Genomic DNA, 22,121 nt, shown 5'->3' on the forward strand with positions numbered 1-22,121 from the left:
CCCCTATAAATATTTGTAAGAGATATTTTGAGTATTTGTGATAATTTTTATAAGGTTGATAATCCAGCTTCTAGTTAGGTATATGGCCTAGTGAATAGTCAAAAGGAGGACCTAAGTTTGAATCTATTCTTGGGTTCTTAGCTAACTAAATGGACAAATCACCTAATCTCTCTTATACCTTATTTCCTCATTTGTAAAATAGTGCTTTTCTCACAAAATTGTTGTGAGAATGCTATGAGATAATGTATAAGAGATAACTGTTGTGAAATATCTTAAAGTACTATATAAATGTTATTCATTGACTACATAAATAGTATTCTTTCTGATTGCTTTAAAGTTTATTTTACAATGATTTTATTTAAGTTTATTATTTGATAGTACTTTTATATATTTTATAGGACGAAGTAGAGATGACTTCATATGCTCTTGATGACCTCACTCAGTCACATAACACAGATACAGAGGATTATGATTTGCCTCCCTCAAATAGTGTTCAGGGTAAGAATATTTTTAAATTTTCTAACAGAATACCAATGTTAAACAGAAACCAAATATGTATTTATAGCTAAGACAATAGTTCTGAAGTTCTAGTCCACTGACCTATAATAGAATAGAAGTGACTTTGGGTTCTTGGAGGATCTGACAGAGTCTAAGCTTTAATAGACCTTGCCAAGCTAAAAAGGATTTCATTAGCTTCAGTGTGGTGATTTTTCAACCACAGAAGCTCTCAAGGATGACCTACCACTTTCAATGCAAAAAGAATTAAGAATCTAGTGTGTGCCAAATTCACAAATTTGAGATAAGAAACAGTTCTTTTCCTCAATGAGTATGCAATCTACTAGGGGGATAGAGCCTACGTAGACAAATGTAATAGGAAAAAATACATAAATACTTAATAAAAATAAATAATATTCAAATAAATAGTACAGTCACACTGCTATTTGAGGTATAAAGTACGAAAGAGCATCAGCTATCAAAGAAAAAACTTTTTGAAAGTAGCATTTGTGTTATGTTTTAAATGATGGATGTGAATTCAATGGTTCATGAGAGATTAGGGGACTGAAATGCACATTTGAAACATGGGAATTGTGAGCAAGGAGGCACTTGTGAGCAAACAGGCTTTTGCTGTTTCTTCTTTTGCTTTGAATCTTGGAATCTTAGATTTCCCTTAAACTGGCAACTGTTGAATTGAACACTGAAATATATGAATTGAAAGTTGCCAAAGAAAATCTGATAATCAAATCTGTTAAATATGTAACTTGATATAACTCAATTTTGTAATTCTGGGTTAGTTCTAAATTTAGTTATGTATCTCTCTGAAGAATAAAGTACCTAGGTTTTGAGGCAGGAATTTTCCTGAAAGGGCAAGTGTTTTTTGTTTTTTGTTTTTTGTTTTTCAACTTTCTTCTGGTGCCTCAGCTATATTTGGGTTAAAGTTAGAAGATTGACCAATGAATAAATGAGGAAAAAGATTATTGTATGAATGATGTATACCGATTTACATTATAAGTTTCTAAAGAATAAGAAATGCTGACATGGAACTATTTGGAGTAAAACACATTTATGTTACTTTTAAAGTAATTTAGCATATGTATAATATATGTTTATTAATCTTATTTGTGCCAATCACAGTTCATATCAGTATGTTTACTTTTCACAGATATTTTTTCTTATATTGTGAGAAAAATCTGAGGTTTCAAATATTTTTTTTTAAATTAATGTGTAAATTAGAGATTTTGTTTGTCTTGGGAAAATAATACTGATTTTATCAGTGCCAGAGAATCTGAATTCTAAGTATACTGCTACTGTCATGCAGATTTTAAAATCCTAATATTTTTATTTACTTGTGTTTTTGTCTATATAGGTTCTCCTCGCCTTCAGAGACATCAGAAAGTAGTTCTTTCATGTGGTTTATCAGTAAAACATCAAAACAAATCACAATTGGTACAAATGACAAGAGTAGTGAAGAATAGTTTACAAACCACTGTTAGGCGATCACAGGAAAAATTCTCGAAAAGAAGAAAAACTAAATCCAGGTCAAATCATCAAAAAGTAAAATGTGATAAAGAATACTATAGAGGCAGGTATGGAACTCATAAGTTTAATAAAGGCTTAAAAGCATTTCTCTTACATTGAAGCGCACTATAACAGAGAATTTGAGGTTAGGAAATCAAAAGTAAAAAATCAGTGAAAATACTGTAATGAGCCTTCTTTATTAATCCCTTTTACTCTATGGGGGCATGCTCTATCTTCCTGTCTGGAATAGTTTCCAGTGAGTGCCCACTGTCACTTCATCATATTATTTTTAAAGGACAGATAATTGTCTTTCATCAGCACATTTAACAAGTGCCTTCTTTGTGACAAGCACTGTTGTGGGCAATGAAGTACCAATGGGAAGTTTGCACTGAATTTAAGAATACAACCTACACATGCAAATGTAAATACAATAAAGTCATAGAAATTTAGAGCAGAAAGCAGGGCATGATTTTCAGGGGACAGTACTCATGTAGAAGAATGTACTAAGCAGAGTATACAAATAAAATCCCAATGGAGGGAGTTTAGGAAAGGAGCAGTGCAATCCAAGCTGAGCACAAGGGTGTGGCTTTGGGAAATGGAGTTCTCTGTTGTCCTGTGTGGAACCAAAAGGAGGGCACTTTGACTGGACTGTAGACTGCAAGAAGGGATTCTGATGTGCTATAAATAATGTTATTTTCAAATTCCTCAATAAATGCCCTTAGTCCCCTGCTATATGCAAAATACTTTTGAAACTTAGGGAAGATAAGGGAAGAATATGACATGGCCTGAGTTGTCATGGAGCTTACAATCTTGGAAAATGTACTGTTTCTCTTGATGATCTCATCTTGAATTTCCTTAACACCCTTGTGGAGGAATAATTTTCAGGTTTCTATGATCAGCCCTAGTCTCTCAAGTTTCTGCTATACATCACTGTGGGTTTTTTGGACATCTCAAATGGGATTGCCATATGCATCTTGACCTTAATTATCTTTCTTCCTTAGCCCTCCCCTCTTCTGATCCTATTATTAGTGACAACTATCTTCCTCATCTTTAACTCCTGCTTTTTACTTCTCACATTCAATCTAATGACAAATTTTCTGCCTTTGTAGCACCTCCCGTAACAGTCCATTTCTGTTCAATGTAATACAGGCAATCATTGCCTCTTGCTTATATTATTGCACTTGCCTTCCTCTTTCTTTCTCTGTATGAAGGCTTTCCACATACCAATCCATTCTTCACTCAGCTGCCAAAGTGATTTTCCTTAAGCACAAATGTCATGATTTTATTCCTCCTTAAGTAGTACTGGCTCCTATCACCTCTAAGATCAAATATAAATTCCTTTTGTTGGCCCTCAAAATCCCTTATAACCTGGACTCTTCGTGCTTTTCCCGTTTTCGTGCACTTTACCCCTCTCTCTAACTCTGAAATCCATCTATATTGGCCTACTTGCTATTTTTCCTTCTTTGAAAGAGTATTTTTCCCCTATTTTAATGAAAGACTTGTTGGAACATTGATTTTCTAAAACATTTTGAGAATTCAGACTCCATAAGTACTTTTCTCCAGATGTGGATAGCATTCTCCACTTGAAATTATCTTAGATCATTGTATTGCTGAAAAGCACTTGATAGATGATCATCACATAATAGTGATGTACATTGTGCTCATTCTGTTCACTTTATATCACTTCAAGTAAATCTATCCTAGTTTTTCTGAAATTTAACTCCTTGACAATTTTCAGTGCCCTTAGTAACTAAGTGTCTTCTTTTCGGATATTGCCTCTCAGGTATTCATACTAGCTTTCATGTATTCTATTTACATGTTATTTTACCCATTTAGAATATAAGCATCTTGAGGGCAGGAATTGATGTTTTTGACTTTTTATCTTGTTTCTGAAATTTTTCTCCCTTCCACCCCCCACCCTTCCCCTAGATAGCAAGTAATCCAATGTATGTTAAACATGTGCAATTATCTTGAGAATAAAAACTTATTTTAAAATACAATACAATATGAAAATATATTAATTAAAAAGTGAATCCTGAAAATTAAATTTTCAGTTTTTCAGATTTCCTCACAAAGTTTACTGCAAATTTTCCTCTATTTTTAGAATTGTATCCATTTTTACTATATAACACTATATAACACAATTACTTGTAATTTTTTTTCCAAATGCAATACTGAACTCTAGATTGGAAGGTAAAAAACAAAACGGAGGAAAAACACAGTCAGAAATTGAAACTAACAGTTCCTCTGTAAGTTCTGACATCCTTTATGAGGAACATCAGCCACCAGAACTACACCTTCAGCGAGAACAAGAAGAGTGGCTCCTTTTAGAGGACCAACTAATAGACAAAATTGACATCCTGTCAAATAAGCTTTCTAAAGCTAAAAATGAGTTGTACCAACGACGTGATTCCCTTAGAATGAAGACATCAATTTTAGAAAAAACACAGAAAGAATTAGAGATGACCAAGGATAAAGTGAAGGAATTTGAACTCTCAAATCATATACAAAAGGAAAAATTGAAAAAATCATCTCTCAAAGTAGAGTCCATGCAAGAAAAATTAACCCAAAAGCAGAGGGAATTTGCCTTGCTTCAAGAAATATCTGAAGATGCCCAAAACAAAGGGGCCTTCAAAAGAAGGGTATTAAAAAGTAACTGGATGAACTTTAGGGATCGCTCCCTGACTGTTGATGCTTCTACTGAAAAGCAAGATCATGGGGTAGAAGAGAGAAATAAAGAGTCAACTGATGAGATTATCCATTTAAGAGAGCAAATACGTATATATGAAAATGAACAGGCAGAAGATGAGGTAGGTCTTTAAATAATATTATCTGACAAACATTTAGCATTTTGAATTGAATTTTAAAGTTATTTTGATCAAGATAAATTAGGAATTTGAATTTTCAGCAGTTTCTGATATTAGCAACATTCAGTATCAAAATTCTGACATGAGGGCAGCTAGGTGGCGCAGTGGATAGAGCACTAGTCCTGAAGTCAGGAGGACTTGAGTTCAAATCTGCCCTCAGACACTTGTGTGACCCTGGGCAAGTCACTTAACCCTAACTGCCTCTACCAAAAGGAAAAAAAAAAAATCTGACATGCAAGAAGGAGGAAACATTCATGATAAAAATCAACCCCATATCCATTTTTTAGACAAGATGACTCATTTTGATTAAAAATATGGTGTAGCTAGCCCATGAAATTTTAAATGTATAGTATTGGTGCATAAATGTAAATGGAGTTAAATACTTGTAAATAAATACTGATAAATATTACTATATATTATCCCAATTCTCCTAGCAGTAGCTTTCCTTACTCTTATCGAACATAAAGTGCTAGGCTACATGCAATTTCGAAAAGGACCAAATATCGTAGGACCCTACGGACTCCTACAACCATTTTGTAGTTCTAATAATTTGCCTGGTATTCCATTTAATGCTCCAATGAAATTATTAGAAATGCTGAAACAAGGTAAATCCTGAAAAAATGTGCTAAGAGTACTGTAACAATTCAAATTGAGATGCTGTAGGGCATCAGTTATTACCCTTTTCATAATCACTGAAACATATTTATCAATTGACTAGTTTTAATTCAAAATACTGTAAACTGATTTTAGAAATATTAAACAGTTGATCATATTTTAATGAAATTACAAAGATTAGCAACTACTTTTGTTTAAAATTTAGGACAATAATTCTGTTATTATTCCATTAAGAATTAATTTTGGTGTGTGGTAATAAAGCCATCTTTTTTAAATGTGCTTTTGATTCCCTACTACATTATTATTTATGTCAGTCTTTTTACTATATTTACTAATACTTCTTGCATAATAACCAGAATTGCAGTTTCTGGGATCCGTGCCTTTCCTTTATTGAAAATAGATAGCTTTTTACTATCTAATAACAGTTCTCATTATCTGTGATGCTTTTCACATAAGTAGTGAGTGGAAGTACTGTACAATTTCAGATAAAAAAATGTAGTTGAATCTATTCATTTCACAATGGAATTTAGTTTTGTGTAGTAATTCAATTAATTTTGCTAGTTTTCTTAAGACAATTTTACATTGCCTTCTCTTAGATGGTTTTCTTTCAAAAGGTTACTAGACTTTACTTGAATTTTGTTTTTAAGATGATTTTTATCTAACGAGATAGAAAATGTTCAATGTCTTTTACATTTTAGCTTCATTTATGCTAGTCACATGCAATAATTTTCTTTAATTTATAGTGAAAATGTACAGGATTTTCAATAACATGAATAGTAATGCACACACCCATATATATGGGTTTTTAATAACATGAATAGTAATGCACACACCTATATACATATATATATATATATATGTTTGTATATATGTTTGTATTTTGTGTGTATATGTTCATCTATGTATGTAGTATATATGTGTGTATATTAGTCTTCCGGCTAGGTTACAGGATAACATGAAATTCTCTTTAGCACTGACCTTGCACCATACTGTATATCAAAAAGTGGAAGAGGTACCATATTTTCTATAATTTTCCCCATTTTTCTGTCCATTGACTGCAACCAGGGGTATAATTTCTATCCTTTCTTAAAATTGAACTTCTCTGAAGACTTGGCAAACAGAGTTGAAGATATAAATAGTAGCTAGCAAGACCTCCACTCCACTATCCATCTACTCCCCTTTTTTTTTGCTTTCATGAAATTAGATCAATCGTTTCAAGTAATTGTATGAGGGCTGGCAAGAATATCAGTGCATATAATCATTCTTCAAGGGAAACTATGAGAGTAAAGAAAATGCATCTTTTTCTTATAGGCATCCTTATTCATATAAGGCCAGATGCAAAGAAATTTTTTCTGAAAAATAGAAGGTAAACCCTAATGTTTCAGGTATAAGAAGCTATATTGTTGTACCCTTTACCATTCTCCCACCTTCCAAGTGAATTGCCCATAAAAAGCTTTATCCCCTATGTGCTTTTGGAGGTGTTATAATTCTCAAGAAGGTGAATGAGGAAATCAGACTGAAAGTAATGCTTTATCATGAGCAAGGAGGAAGATGCATGCTTGGATGAAAGGTGTGTTGCATCATCAAAAGAACTTTGTGGTCTTAAGAAATAAGTTCTCATCCTTTTCTCGATGACACTTTTATGACTTAATTTTATTTAAAAAGTCTTATTTTCTTATTTTTCTAAACTACAAAACAAAATGGTTGCATTAAATGATTCCTAAGGCTTTTCCTAGTTCTATATCAATGATAATCATGAAAATGTTCATGCTATATTAAGTTCTATATAAAAATATTGATATCAGTTAACTTTGAAGGTATATTTATTTCCCATAAGCCAATACTAATATATGAAATCAGTAGCAGAAATTCTATGTACATATTTCCATCAGGATATGATAAGAAAGCTTCAACAAGAACTTGCAGATTCCCAAAAAGAAGAATCCATTCTTTCACAAAAGGCTTTGGAAATGAAGCAACTACTGAAGATATATCAAATGGAAAGTGAAGTACGTATATAAAAATTTCGTGATTTGTCATTGACTAATGAAAAGTGTTTTCACTACGTCACTTTTGTTTTTTCCAATATTATATTTTGTACCTGTCATTTAAACTGACAGAACAAGACTTGTATCCATTTATATGATTTCTATATTGGGATAATTATTTTCACTCATAATTTATATCTATCATCACAGAGGGATGAGATTTTTTTCTAAGTAAGAATAAATAAATCATGTATATCTTTTATATATGTAAATAAACACACACACACACAGACACACAGACACACAGACACACAGGCTGCTTTATGGAAATAGGAATAGAACTTTGCATCTGGATAGTTTTGGAGTTGTCCTAGGGGAATTCACTTAATCTTTCTTAGCTTCTTCAACTGTAAAATAAAGATAATAATACTTACGTTCCAGAGTCGTTGTGAAAATCAAACAAGAAAATAATTGTAAAGCTCTTAACACAGTGCCTGACACATAATAGGCACTTAATGAATGTTTGTTTCTCTGCCAGAAACAATATTTTCAGTTATTTATAAAAGTAATCATTGTCTCTTATATTTTGACAAACACTTCCTAATAAGTTCTCATCCTTTTCTCGATGACACTTTTATGACTTAATTTTATTTAAAAAGTCTAATTTTCTTATTTTTCTAAACTACAAAACAAAATGGTTGCATTAAATGATTCCTAAGGCTTTTCCTAGTTCTATATCAATGATAATCATGAAAATGTTCATGCTATATTAAGTTCTATATAAAAATATTGATATCAGTTAACTTTGAAGGTATATTTATTTCCCATAAGCCAATACTAATATATGAAATCAGTAGCAGAAATTCTATGTACATATTTCCATCAGGATATGATAAGAAAGCTTCAACAAGAAATTGCAGATTCCCAAAAAGAAGAATCCATGCTTTCACAAAAGGCTTTGGAAATGAAGCAACTACTGAAGATATATCAAATGGAAAGTGAAGTACGTATATAAAAATTCCGTGATTTGTCATTGACTAATGAAAAGTGTTTTCACTACGTCACTTTTGTTTTTACCAATATTATATTTTGTACCTGTCATTTAAACTGACAGAACAAGACTTGTATCCATTTATATGATTTCTATATTGGGATAATTATTTTCAACCATAATTTATATCTATCATCACAGAGGGATGAGATTTTTTCTAAGTAAGAATAAATAAATCATGTATATCTTTTATATATGTAAATAAACACACACACATACACACACATACACACAGACACACAGGCTGCTTAATGGAAATAGGAATAGAACTTTGCATCTGGATAGTTTTGGAGTTGTCCTAGGGGAAGTCACTTAATCTTTCTTAGCTTCTTCAACTGTAAAATAAAGATAATAATACTTACCTTAATAATACTTACCTTCCAGAGTCGTTGTGAAAATCAAACAAGAAAATAATTGTAAAGCTCTTAACACAGTGCCTGACACATAATAGGCACTTAATGAATGTTTGTTTCTCTGCCAGAAACAATATTTTCAGTTATTTATAAAAGTATTCATTGTCTCTTATATTTTGACAAACACTTCCTAATAAGTTCTCATCCTTTTCTCGATGACACTTTTGTGACTTAATTTTATTTAAAAAGTCTAATTTTCTTATTTTTCTCAACTACAAAACAAAATGGTTGCATTAAATGATTCCTAAGGCTTTTCCTAGTTCTATATCAATGATAATCATGAAAATGTTCATGCTATATTAAGTTCTATATAAAAATATTGATATCAGTTAACTTTGAAGGTATATTTATTTCCCATAAGCCAATACTAATATATGAAATCAGTAGCAGAAATTCTATGTACATATTTCCATCAGGATATGATAAGAAAGCTTCAACAAGAACTTGCAGATTCCCAAAAAGAAGAATCCATGCTTTCACAAAAGGCTTTGGAAATGAAGCAACTACTGAAGATATATCAAATGGAAAGTGAAGTACGTATATAAAAATTCCGTGATTTGTCATTGACTAATGAAAAGTGTTTTCACTACGTCACTTTTGTTTTTACCAATATTATATTTTGTACCTGTCATTTAAACTGACAGAACAAGACTTGTATCCATTTATATGATTTCTATATTGGGATAATTATTTTCACTCATAATTTATATCTATCATCACAGAGGGATGAGATTTTTTTCTAAGTAAGAATAAATAAATCATGTATATCTTTTATATATGTAAATAAACACACACACACACACACACACAGGCTGCTTGATGGAAATAGGAATAGAACTTTGCATCTGGATAGTTTTGGAGTTGTCCTAGGGGAAGTCACTTAATCTTTCTTAGCTTCTTCAACTGTAAAATAAAGATAATAATACTTACCTTCCAGAGTTGTTGTGAGAATCAAACAAGAAAATAATTGTAAAGCTCTTAACACAGTGCCTGACACATAATAGGCACTTAATAAATGTTTGTTTCTCTGCCAGAAACAATATTTTCAGTTATTTATAAAAGTAATCATTGTCTCTTATATTTTGACAAACACTTCCTAATGTTGAAAAACAGTTCTTTTACCTGCTTAACTTCAGTATAATGGTATTTACTAAGAAATGGTTTATTACTGGTTTCAGTCCTTTCAAAACTTATTCTTTCATATTGCTATGCTTGAGAAATATTTCTAGTTTTGAAATAAGTATTGGAATGGAATAAGTTCTGTTTCTCAAATCACTTTGTTTTCCTTATCCCTCATTCTCTTTATTTTCCTCCCATTCCTTTTGGACCACAATGATTAAAATATTAACTTTCATAAAAGCCTTTGTTTTCAAGCTGGACTCTAGGAACTAGGTGTGGACTAAACTTTATAAGGAATAGCAAGGAAGCAATAAATCTTTGTCCATATGGATTAACTCAGTTAAATGGAATTCAGGGCAAAATGGTACCAAACTTTAAGCGATAAATAAGAATCGGGTGAAAATTATTTGTTCAATTATTAGTCCATCAATTAGTGAATGTCAGTTCTGTGAATTATATTGACAGGTTCTGACTAGCTTACCAAGATCGTGAGAAATCCATGCTCTCTTGTCCTTGAAGAATGTTCAGTCGGACTTGAAGCCAATGCAAAATAGGAAAAGCTCATACAAGTTATCATGTAAACAAGCACCAAATAGCTTATTATATAAGGAAGTAATTTAAGAGAGAAAGAGTGAAGGAGAAGGGAGGGTAGGGAGACACAAAGGAAGAAAGGGGAGAGAGAGAAGGGAGTCAGAGACAAATCACTTTGCTTGGAGATTTGCTTTTCCAGAGGCTAGTCACTTTACCTTAAAACATGTGTTTATCGCTCAGAGTTTTTCATTATATAGCTTTATAAACTTGAGGGGGCAGCTAGGTGGCACAGTGGATAGAGCACCAGCCTTGAATTCAGGAGGACCCGAGTTCAAATCTGGCCTCAGACACTTAACACTTCCTAGCTGTGTGACCCTGGGCAAATCACTTAAAACCAGCCTCAAGAAAAGAAAAAAAAAAAAAAAAAAAAAAAAAGACCAAAAAGCATAACCTTGATCATTGTACACAAGACATCTTTAGTGTAGCGTGTTGGTTTGGAAGACCCCAAGAAACATTCTTAAGGCTGTGATCTACACTAATGAAGTGTCCAGTGCTACGTATGTAATTTCAGGTGTATGTGCCCATGTAAAATGAATTGAATATAGTGACATTTGGAATATATAAATGCAATCGTTTTGTCTATGCAATGGACTACTACCTGATGGACTAGTAAAATTTATATTAATAGTTAAGTATAGGCATCACTAATTCATAGATAAGGATAAGATTATGATTTCATTTTTAAAGTTGAAAAGTTTGAAACATTTTGGAACTTTTATAGTTGCAGGAATCTCAGGAACAGAAAAGAGAGACACAGCAGTATAATGAGTTAGAAGAGCATATGCAAAAGTAAGAATTAAAGCATTTTTATATTTTACTGCTATGACTAGTTGTAGAGCAAATCAAAATGATAAATATATTCATAATACAACATCATGCAATTGTTTATTTTAATTCCTTTTTTTCAATGGGAAAGGAGAATAATCTGCTTAAGTATAACTTATTTTGAGATGAATAAATAAATAAATTTTAGTCAATACTGGAAATGTCAAAAGTGCCTTGGGCTCCAATCAGAATTTACCTCCCATAAAGGGAGAAATGAGATGAGAAATGTAGCTGTAGGAAAGCAGATTTTGGAGGACATGTTTCAGAAAATACTGGTTTTCATGTTGTCAGTTTACTCAAGTGCTTTACTTTGACCATTTTGGGAAATCAAAGGATAAGCTATATAAATTACGGCTAAATATATGTATGTAGGTATTGCGCGGACACACACACACACACACACACACACACACACACACACACACACACATATATCCTACCACCAAATCATGGAAATGTTATATATCTGACTTGTTACTTGCTGTGCATCCTGTGCTAGTTGTTTTATTTTCCACAAAGTTCTCTAAAAAATATACATTGAAGAGCTGTTACAGATACAAACTGCTAGAAGGAATTTCCTCATGAAGAATTCCCTATTCCAATAAAATGTTCCTATCTTACTGCACCTCCCTTCCAAAAAAAATGTCCTTTCATAAAATATCTTAACTAACTGTGCCTTATCAGGAGTTTTACCCCAGGAATAATATATTTTTCATAGCCAGTTGTAGTGTAGCGTAATTTATAGGTTTGAAAGAATTTCTGAAGGATTATCAAAATACAGGTTTCTTGCAAAGTTGATCTCCAGAAACAATCAGAAGAGAACTGAGTTTAGTGGGGAGAGTTCAAATCCTGATTCTGACATATACTGACTGTGAGCCTGAGTCACAGTCTGAACCTCTCAGTGCTGGCAAGAAACTTAAGAAGACTTGAGCTTGCAGGTTTGAATAGGTAGACAGTATCTTCCTACACCAAGGAAATCACAACTCCAAATCACAGAGATTTTTAGATCACAATGTTTTAGGAAAGTGTCTTAAAATAGATACATATTCTTGTCTAAATATGTCATTATATATGAAGATAGGACTGGATATATACAAATAAAAGTTTCTTAGAAGGAAGTGCTGTTTTTCTTGATATTTATATCCCAGATTCCAAATTCTGTTTGCCTTTGATCTCCATGCATTTGCATATTCCACAATATGGAATATACCTCTTGCAAATGCCTAGTTCTAATCAAAACTCACCCCAAAAAAACACTTAAATAAGACTTTCTGTATTCCTTTTTTAATTCCTTTTTGCAGTTACTTTGTATTTACTCCAAATATACTGCATTCACATGTTTACCTGTGCATGTTGTTTTCATTCTAATTAAACCAAATTGGAGCCTCTTTTACTTCTCTTTAAATCTATCTTCCAGGCTTTGCAAGTGAGATCTTGAACCTTATAGGAAATTATTAAATTAAATTAATTTTAAAAAAGTTCTTCAAAATTTTGTGACAATTATATTTACTTTTGTAGATTTAAAATGGAATGTGCCACATTTGAAAATTCAGGAGAGCAAGATGAAAACATTTGGGAAACTATCAATTTCTATTTTGTAAGTCATCTCTGGGATTTAGTTTTCCTCATTTAAAAAACCTTTTTTTTTTTAAGTGGTAGAATATGGTAAGAATTTTAATTGTAAAAAATCCAGTTGTTAATGTAATATGATATTCAAATACAATTCACATTGATTTGGGATGCTGGTGGTGTTAATCATTGTTATGGGAGAGATGAATTTTTTTTCTCTGTATAATTATTAATATTGGCATCACATCAGATTATCATTTGATGCCATAACTTGGCTTTCTGATTGGATACACTGAGGTTGGGTTTGCAAAGATGGAAAGAAACAATTTTCTAAGAGAAATAGGTGGTTTCTAAAAAACTTTTTGAAGTGCTGAAACATTTAGGGGCAATATCTGCAGGGCCTCTTAGAACACAGAGCTCTGCTACAATCCTAAAAATAAAAATACTACACCAAAAGATGACTACTAGGCAGAAACAATTTGAAAAGAGTATTGCTTTAAGAGATTTTAAAATGACAAAGCATAAATAAAGCAATAGTTTGATTGCAAGGTGATCACTATTGCCGTTAAGAAAGTTCATAATGTAAATTGATGTAAAAGTTAAAGATTCACTCTATAAAACAGGACTTAAATTGATTTAAGAGAAGGAAGTTATAGATTTTCAATACCTTCTACCAGTAAATGAATTAAAACACTTACAATACAATATTCTCCATACATTATTTTTCTATTTTAGGGAAGGAAAGATTTTCCTCCTCCTGGAAAAATGACTAATAAATGAATTCATCTAAAGCTACTGGGTTATTTTTTTAAGATTCTAGTATTTGATGATATTGAGACATTTCCTCAGTTCTGATATCTACCTAAAGTAAGGGGAAAGCCCTAAAGAGCTTTTATGAGATAACATTTGCAAATTGGTGCTATGGTGTACTGGTACTATACATATACTATATATGTGAATTGCAAAACTCTTCCTTATCAAGAAATGCTAAAATTCTCATCTTGGGAACTTAGGCTCCCTTTTAAAATATCTATGATAGAAACTTGCAGAATGTTTGGTTAAGCCCTCAATATCTCAATAAGCATCCTTTATCTCTTTTGTAATACTTCCTCTCCTCCCCTGAGAAACCCCAAGTTTATATTTACCCTATAAAAGGTGTGCTTATGATGTTCTTTCTGGAACTAAGTCAGCTATGAGTTAACTCTCTCTCTTCCCATAACATCTTCCTACTATACCTAACTCTTTAGACTGCTAAGCTTTTCTATGCATTTAGCCTGCCATTCAAAAGGGTACTCACAGCTTATAGCGTATTCCTTTAATGGCTTCTTCCAAATACCTTTCTTTGCTAACTCTATTGCTCTCCCAAATCTATTTCTATTTCTATTTACCCCTCCTGGGGCCAATTTCATCTTTTTGTTTTGTCGTAAATTCTTCTCATAAATAAAGATACCTTTTGGCAAAGAGAATGTCCTTGTGAATTTTTCACATGTACCTTGGATTTGGTATTTCATATTACTCTCTCAACCCATCCTTATTTGTTTAAATAATGACAAGTGACTACTTAGAAATATTTTATTTTACTGTCAATTAACTTGTTGTCCTGCAGTTCTCATCAATATTTCTCAAAAATAATTGATTTCTTAACATTCTAAGTTTCCCAAAAGCAAGAGATACAATGTTAGCCAGGAAAGGGTTTTGGAACAAGTAACAATGGAAAAGTTTCCACAATAGAACTTACAATTACAATTACAATTAACCTGGAGAAAGGTGGAAAGAAATAATGTTTATTATGCAGACTTTATATAAAAGCTAGTAATGTAATTCCATGGTTTCATCCTATCTTTGAAGTGTCTAAATGTATTTAAATAATTAATTTAGGAAAAACATTTTGGAGCTGTAACCTTTCTTTTGTGTAATTAGCTAAATTGATATTTTATAGAAACATATTCAAGACCTTAAAAGACAATTGGACGCAGCATTCTCAAAATTTATGCAGTTGGAATTAATGAATAAAATAATTCAAGAAGAATCATTTTCTAGCAAAAGTCTGCAAAAGAATCATGACAAGCTGGAAAGGAAGAAAAGGAATTTGAAGAAGTTAATGTTAAGTATCATTTAGAAATACCTGAATTAAAACACAAGGAGAACTGGACATTAAGGAACAACTAAATAACATCTTACTATTCTTACAGGTTACTTTATCAATTTAATGCTTTTAAAATATTTCCATGTAAGTGAAGGTTTTTGTGGGGTTTTTTTCTCTATTCTAAATCCAGAATCTTTTTCTCTGCCTTCTTTAGCTTGTCTGCTCTCTCTCCATTAGCTTGGTATCATGATTTTTAAAAAAGAAAATAGGCTTTTAATGTGAATTCTGAAACCAACTTATGCTCTTCCCTTGTCAGCAAATGTTAAAATGCTCATGCTGGAACTTAGTTTCCCAGACTGCCTTATTCCTTTATATTTGCCCTCCTCCCATACATGGTGTGAGCCCCTTTAAGGGGAGGGTTGCTCCTCTAAAAGATGTGCTTCTGAAAAAGATTTTTTTTCTCAATTCTTTTCAGGACTATGAGTTACTCTCCACTTCATAGCATCTTCCTTCTAATGGCTCCTTACTTATTATTTATGAGTTCCAATAGGGAACACATCTGTCCCTTTGTTAATTCACATAATAAATAGCATAACTTAGTAAAATGTGATGGATATCTTGTTTCAATTCTTCCATGTCAAGAACTGAATGCTTATTTTGAAAGGATTTTTATTTACCAATTCTGGTGTCTATTTTGCCTTATCTTTGAAATGATAAGTGAAATAACCATATATCATTTGCTAAAAAAAAAAAAAAAGAAAGAAAGAAAAAAAAAGAAAAAAAATTTGAAATTTACAATTTAAAAAATTGAAAGGTGAATTGCTTGTGGGGTTTTTTTTCACCAAAAGTTTTAATTGTAAGAAAATATTCTTGTGGATTCTGGAGTAATTTCCTTTCAAAATTATTTCTTATTCAAAAATTTTTATGATCTAAAATATTAGCACTAGAATGAACTAGTGAGCTAACATGCAGTAGAAATAGTTGTCTTCTTTTTAAGTTCAAATTTAATTTGCCTGTCCTTGAGTTCTTTTAAAGTTAGAACTTATTTTTGTGAATTCAGAATAGTTCTTTAAATCAGAGACCGAAATTTAAATGAAAACTAACAGAATATGGTAACAAACATCTTATAATTTTCAGGTGAGAATCGGGCATTTTATGTTAACTCTTTCCTTTGTTTTCCATTTGATTTAGAGCCTGGAGCTAAACGAAAAAAAAAAAAAAAGATAACTGATATGACCAAATGGAGCATTGACTTCAAGAAATGGAAGCTGAATTCTTCAAAATAAAAATGTCAAATGAAATGTCTAAGGCAGAACTAGAGAAATACATGGGGCAGAACCAAGATGGCAGAGATTGCACAGGTCTTTATCTGAGCTCACATCAACACCAGATCAAAACTCTGATCTGTATCAAATTTCCAGCAATAGATATTTTGGAAGAACTTCAGAAAAGGTTTACTTCAACCGGGCATGGTGGGAAGGGATGACTGCACAGGTCCAGTGTAAGGACCCAGGACAGTGTGCCATCCACATGCTAAGGATCTACCAGGAAGCTCTTAGCCAAATATAGCAGCATTGGCTGCTCTGTCTCGAGTACAAGCCAGTGGATTAGCCACTCTCTCAGCTGAGAGTCATACAAAACAAAGGTAAATAGCGTGCTTCTAAACTCCAGAAGATCATGGGACCTAACCATGGCCACCCAACACTGGAAGGAAGTCATTGACCCAGCCTAAAGCTACTATCACTTGTACAGGAAGCTGGGTGAAATCTCCCTGTTACCCTAAGAACAGACTTCAACCTTTAAAAAATCAGGAAAAAAGCAAAAAGAAATCTGATTATAGATAGCTTTTATGGGGAAAGAAAAAAACAGACCTCTAATCCTGAGGATCCTAAAAGCAAATCATCTCCAGATGAATCCTCAAAGGGTGATAGATTTGAGCCCCATCTCATAAGGCTCTCTTGGAAGAATTCAAAAAAGATCTTAAAAGAGAGTTAGGAGGAAAATGGAGAAAGGAAAAGAGGACTTTGCGAGAGAGTTTGGAAAAGGAAACACAGAAATTATCTGAAGAAAACTCCTTTAAAATAGATTTAGTGAAAAATCATATAATGCCTCTTTATACATTTGATGAAATGGAAGAAAGTACATAACTCCTTAGAGAAACCAATTCAATGAAAAACAATTTGTGAAATGGGGGAAAAATGTAGTGAACAAAAACATTTAAAAGTTCAGTTACCCAAATGCAAAATGAAATAAAGATAACTGGAAATAAAAGGAAAATTAGAATTTAACAAATGGAAGTGAATGACACAGTGAGACTTCAGGAAATAGTCAAACAAAACCAAAAAACAAAAATGAAAAAAATAAGAAGAAAATGCAAAATGATTCATTGGAAAATCTTACATGGAAAATAGATTTAGCAGAGACAGAGACAATCTAAGGATTCTTTGGACTTCCTGAAAACCATGATGAAATAAAGAGTCTAGACATCATCTTTCAGGAAATGCCTGAAACTGCCTTCATGTCCTAGAACCAGAGGGTAAAATAGCCATTGCAAGAATTGACCTAAAACTTCCTGAAAGAGGCCCTGCAATGTAAACTCCAAGGAAAGTCATAACAATCTTCAGAATTATCAAATCAAGAAGGAAATATTGCAGGCAGCCAAAAAGAAATAATTCAAATATTGAGGAAATGCAATCAGAATTACCCAGGACTTAGCAGCTTCTACTTCTAAAGATCAAAGTACATGGAATCTGATATTCCAGAAAGCACAGGAACTTGGATTGCAGCCAAGAATTAACTTTCCAGAAAAACTGAGCATTATCATTAAGGGAAAAAGATGGATATTCAATGAAATAGGTGAATTTCATTTATTTGAGATGAAAAGACCAGAACTGAACAGAGAATTTGATCTTCAAATGCATAATTCAAAAGTACAACTTTCTTGTAAAAGTTCTATCTTCCCTATGTAGGAAGATATGTTTTACTTCTTGAGATCTGTATTGTCATACAGGTATAATTTGATTTTATTGTGTTAAAAAGGTAGAAAGGTAACCCACAGTAAGAGGTTCATACAGCTGCTCAAAAGGAAATCATAAAGAACTTTCTACTGGCACTGGGAGCAGGAGGACTATGTTGTCATCCTCCTAGTTGAAACCATGTTGCAGCTCTGGATCAAAGTCCCAGGCTGAGGAAGAGCATTATTATTACAGCATATGGTCACAGAAGAGCAGGAACTCTGATCACAATTATAGGATGGAAAAGATCATTCACAGATCAGAACACAGGCTAAGATAGCAGTGACCACACCTCTCTTAGATCATACAATACTGGAAGAACTAAAAGCTTCCAGATCTAGCTCTGAAAAAAGCAGAATAAAAAACCTGAATCTTGGGATAGTGCTGTCGCCATTGTAGAGCAACAACAAATAATCTAAATATAGAAAGTTCCTATGATCAAAACACAAGCATAGAAAAAGGCAACAAAGTCAAAAGTGCCACATCCAAAACCACAGAAAAATGTAAATTGGTCTCAGGACAATAACGAATTCCTAGAGGAGCTCAAAAAGGATTTTAAAATTCAAATAAGAACGGTTTAAAATACTCGGAAAAGAAATGAGTGACACAAGAAAATTAAGAAAGATCAACACCTTAGTGAAGAAGACACCAAAAAATATTAAAGAAAATCACCTTAAAAAGAGAATAGGCCAAATGGTAAAAGATGCACAAAAATCCACTGAACTACTTAAAAAGTAAAATTGACCAAATGGGGAAAAAAATCCAAAAATTTCAAAAATTCACTGAAGAAAATGACTTTAAAAATAGATTTGAGCAAGTTAAAGCTGATGGATCCATGAGACATCAAGAAAATAAAAAGAATGAAAAAAATGAAGAAAATGTGAAATATCACTGGAAAAACAATAGGTTTGGATAATAGATTCAAGAGAGTGCAACACCTGAAATCCCTGACCAAAAAGAGCTTAAACATCATCTTTCCAAGGAAACTGACCTGATATCCTAGAACCAGAGGGTAAAACAGAAATTGAAAGATTCCACCCACAATCAACTCCTGAAACAGATCCCAAATTGAAAATTCCCAGAAATATTTAAGCTGAATTTCAGATCTTCCCAGGTCAAGAAAAAAAATTATTGCAAGGAGCCAGAAATAAACAATTCTAATATTGTAGAGTCACACTCAAAACAGGGCTTGGAATGATACTCCAGATAGCAAAGATAATCAAGACTCAACTACCCAGTAAAACTGAGTGAGGGAAAAAGGATAGGGGAAATAATAATAGTAATGAAATAGAGAAGTTTCAAGTATCCCTGATAAGACCAAAAATAAACAGAAAACTTATGCAAAACCCAAGAGATGCATAAAAAGCTAACAAAGAGAAATCATAAAGGATTCAATAACATTAATAACTGCATTCCTACATGGGAAGATGACACTTGCAACACCTAAGAACTCCCAAGAAATCATTAGGGCAGTTTTAGGAATCTACATAGTCAAAGGGCACAGATGTGAATTAACTATAACAGGATGATATCCTAAGAAAATTAAAATAATTTCACAGGAGAAATAGTAAGGAGTAAAAGGAAAAAAACAGGACAAACGGAGAAAGTAGGATGGAAGTAACAATAGTAATCATAACTTTGAATGTAAATAGGATAAATTTACCCATAAAACAAGGAGATAGAACGAATTACATAATTTAGACATAAAAGGTGATACCATGAGCATAAATAAGGACATGTAGAGCAGTTTACTTTTTTTCTCTATGAATAAGGGAAGAATTTGTCACCAGACAGAAATGAAATGCAAAATGGATTGATTTTGATTAATTAAAAGGTTTGCCCAAACAAAAGCAAGTCAAGATTTTAAGGAAAGCAGAAAAGTGAGGTGGTAGTTTTATAACGATTTATAACAATATCATAAAGGCTTCATTTTTGAAATATATCAAGAACTAGGTCAAATTTATAAGAATACAAATCATTCCCCAATTGGTAAATGATCAAAGAATATGAACAGGCAGCTTTCAGGTGAAGAAATCAAAGCTATCTAATTATTAGAAAGAAAATGATAAATATTGGTCATGATAGAAAATTGGAACACTAATGGTTGTACCAAGTTGTAAAGTGATCCAAACATTTTGGAGAGCAATTTGAAACCATGCCCAAAGGACTATAAAATTTTGCATACGCTTTGAACCAGCAATACCACTAGGTTCGCATCCAAAAGAGATAGAAAAGGAAAAGGACCTAAATATTCAAAAATATTTTTATAGTGACAAAGAAATGGAAACTAAGGGAAAGATCGTTAATTGAGGAACAGCTGAACAAGTTGTGATATGACTGTAACAGAATAATATTATGCCATAAGAACTCAATAGCAGACTGATTTCAGAAAAAAACTTAGGAAGACTTAAGATCAAGAGAACATTGTACATAATATTGCACAATGATGAACACACAATAACTTAGCTACTCTCAGCGAACAATGATCTAAGATAATTCCAAAGAACTTAAATGAAAAATGCTATCTACCTCTAGAGGGGAAAAAAAGTCTGAATGCAGATCAAAGCATAATTTTTTAAAATTTATTTTTCTTAGGGTTTTTAAGGAGCTTGCGTTTTCTTTCACAATATGACTAAAAATATTTTACATCACTGCACGTGTATAATCAAATACTTTCTCAATAAGGGGGAAGAAGAGAAAGACTTAAAATCATTTTAAAGAGGTAAAAAATTGTTTCTATACATAACTGGAAAAAAATTTAAATGTGCTCAAAAAAAGTAAAAATTAAAATCTAATATGGTTCAAAAGAAAAATAAATGAGATTCCACCTCAAATGTAGTAAATTGCACACATTTTCATACTTTTTATTACAGTGTATTAGTTACACTGACTTTTTCTTCTTTAAAAAAAATCCATCATATGGGAATGGCTGTATGGGACAGGGATAGGGAGAGACACTAAAGGCACTAAATATAATAAAATAAATTTAAAAATTTTTAAAAGATCCCATGGCCAAAACTGTAAAACCAATCAGATAATGCTCTGGTATTCCTTCCACACAAATTGTTCATTTCTCATATCTATGCATTATGTGCTATTTCTGCTAAAAGGATTCTGCCTCTTGCTAATAAACTTTCCTGTCAAAAGTCATAACTGACTTCAAGGAATTTTGTTCTGGTTTGTTCATTTCTCTACCCTGTACTTCATTACATGAACATGGTGATTTTGTGGCATGCTGAAGAAATGCCCCAATTGCTTTTTACTTTTCTTTTTTTACATTTTTAGTCAAAACTCTATAGCCTCCATTCAAAGAAAATAGCAAAGGTAGAGGTATTCCTAAGGAGAAAGGTGTTTATTAAAAGTGCTATTTAGTTTTGGAACCAAGATTTGAATTGTGGAAATTTTCTGCCTTCCTAATTGTTTTTAATTGTTTTTATATATTTTCAATCCTTGAGAACATCTTGAAACTATGTTAAAAACTAAAATAGAATTCAAAACTTAGATCAACTCTAAGACATAACTAAGTTGACATATATTGATATACACAATATATGAGGAATTAATACACAGGACCAAGAGGTGTTCCCAAATGAATGGAGTCAATGAATGTAAACACTCAAATAGAAATAATATACCAAATCACTAATAAAAGAGATGAAAATCAAAATAATTCCAAAGTTTCACTTTACACTTAATTGGACAAGATAGTGCTGGAGAGATTTTGGAGAGATTTTGTAAAAATAGGCACCCTATCACACTGTTGGTGGACCTGGGAATTGGCCCAATCATTGACAAAAGCAATGTGGAATTATGCTAAGAAAAAATGGCTAAAAAATAACTCACACCTATTAAAATGACAGAAAGAAAAATGAGATATGCAGGAAGAGATGTGGAAAAATTGGGACACAAAGACAGTTGGTTCATTTGTGTTGGGACCAATTCAACCATTCTGGAGAACCATTTGCCT

General features: G+C 32.3%; 1 protein-coding gene across 1 annotated transcript in view; it reads left to right on the plus strand.

Moving 5' to 3' along the window:
• The window catches only part of LOC141544753 (uncharacterized), a 49,850-nt gene extending 28,546 nt beyond the window's left edge, over positions 1-21,304 (plus strand). Inside the window, exons 13-22 of the mRNA XM_074271268.1 lie at positions 399-498; positions 1,865-2,084; positions 4,202-4,826; positions 7,391-7,507; positions 8,373-8,489; positions 9,367-9,483; positions 11,382-11,449; positions 13,004-13,082; positions 14,994-15,157; positions 16,332-21,304. Of these exons, the coding sequence (XP_074127369.1) occupies positions 399-498; positions 1,865-2,084; positions 4,202-4,826; positions 7,391-7,507; positions 8,373-8,489; positions 9,367-9,483; positions 11,382-11,449; positions 13,004-13,082; positions 14,994-15,157; positions 16,332-16,344 (1,620 nt within the window). The 3' untranslated portion in view covers positions 16,345-21,304. The remainder of the gene's footprint in view (positions 1-398; positions 499-1,864; positions 2,085-4,201; positions 4,827-7,390; positions 7,508-8,372; positions 8,490-9,366; positions 9,484-11,381; positions 11,450-13,003; positions 13,083-14,993; positions 15,158-16,331) is intronic.
• The last annotated feature ends 817 nt before the right edge of the window (positions 21,305-22,121 follow it).

The sequence above is a fragment of the Sminthopsis crassicaudata genome, chromosome 5, assembly GCF_048593235.1.
Source record: "Sminthopsis crassicaudata isolate SCR6 chromosome 5, ASM4859323v1, whole genome shotgun sequence".
Lineage (NCBI taxonomy): Eukaryota > Metazoa > Chordata > Mammalia > Dasyuromorphia > Dasyuridae > Sminthopsis > Sminthopsis crassicaudata.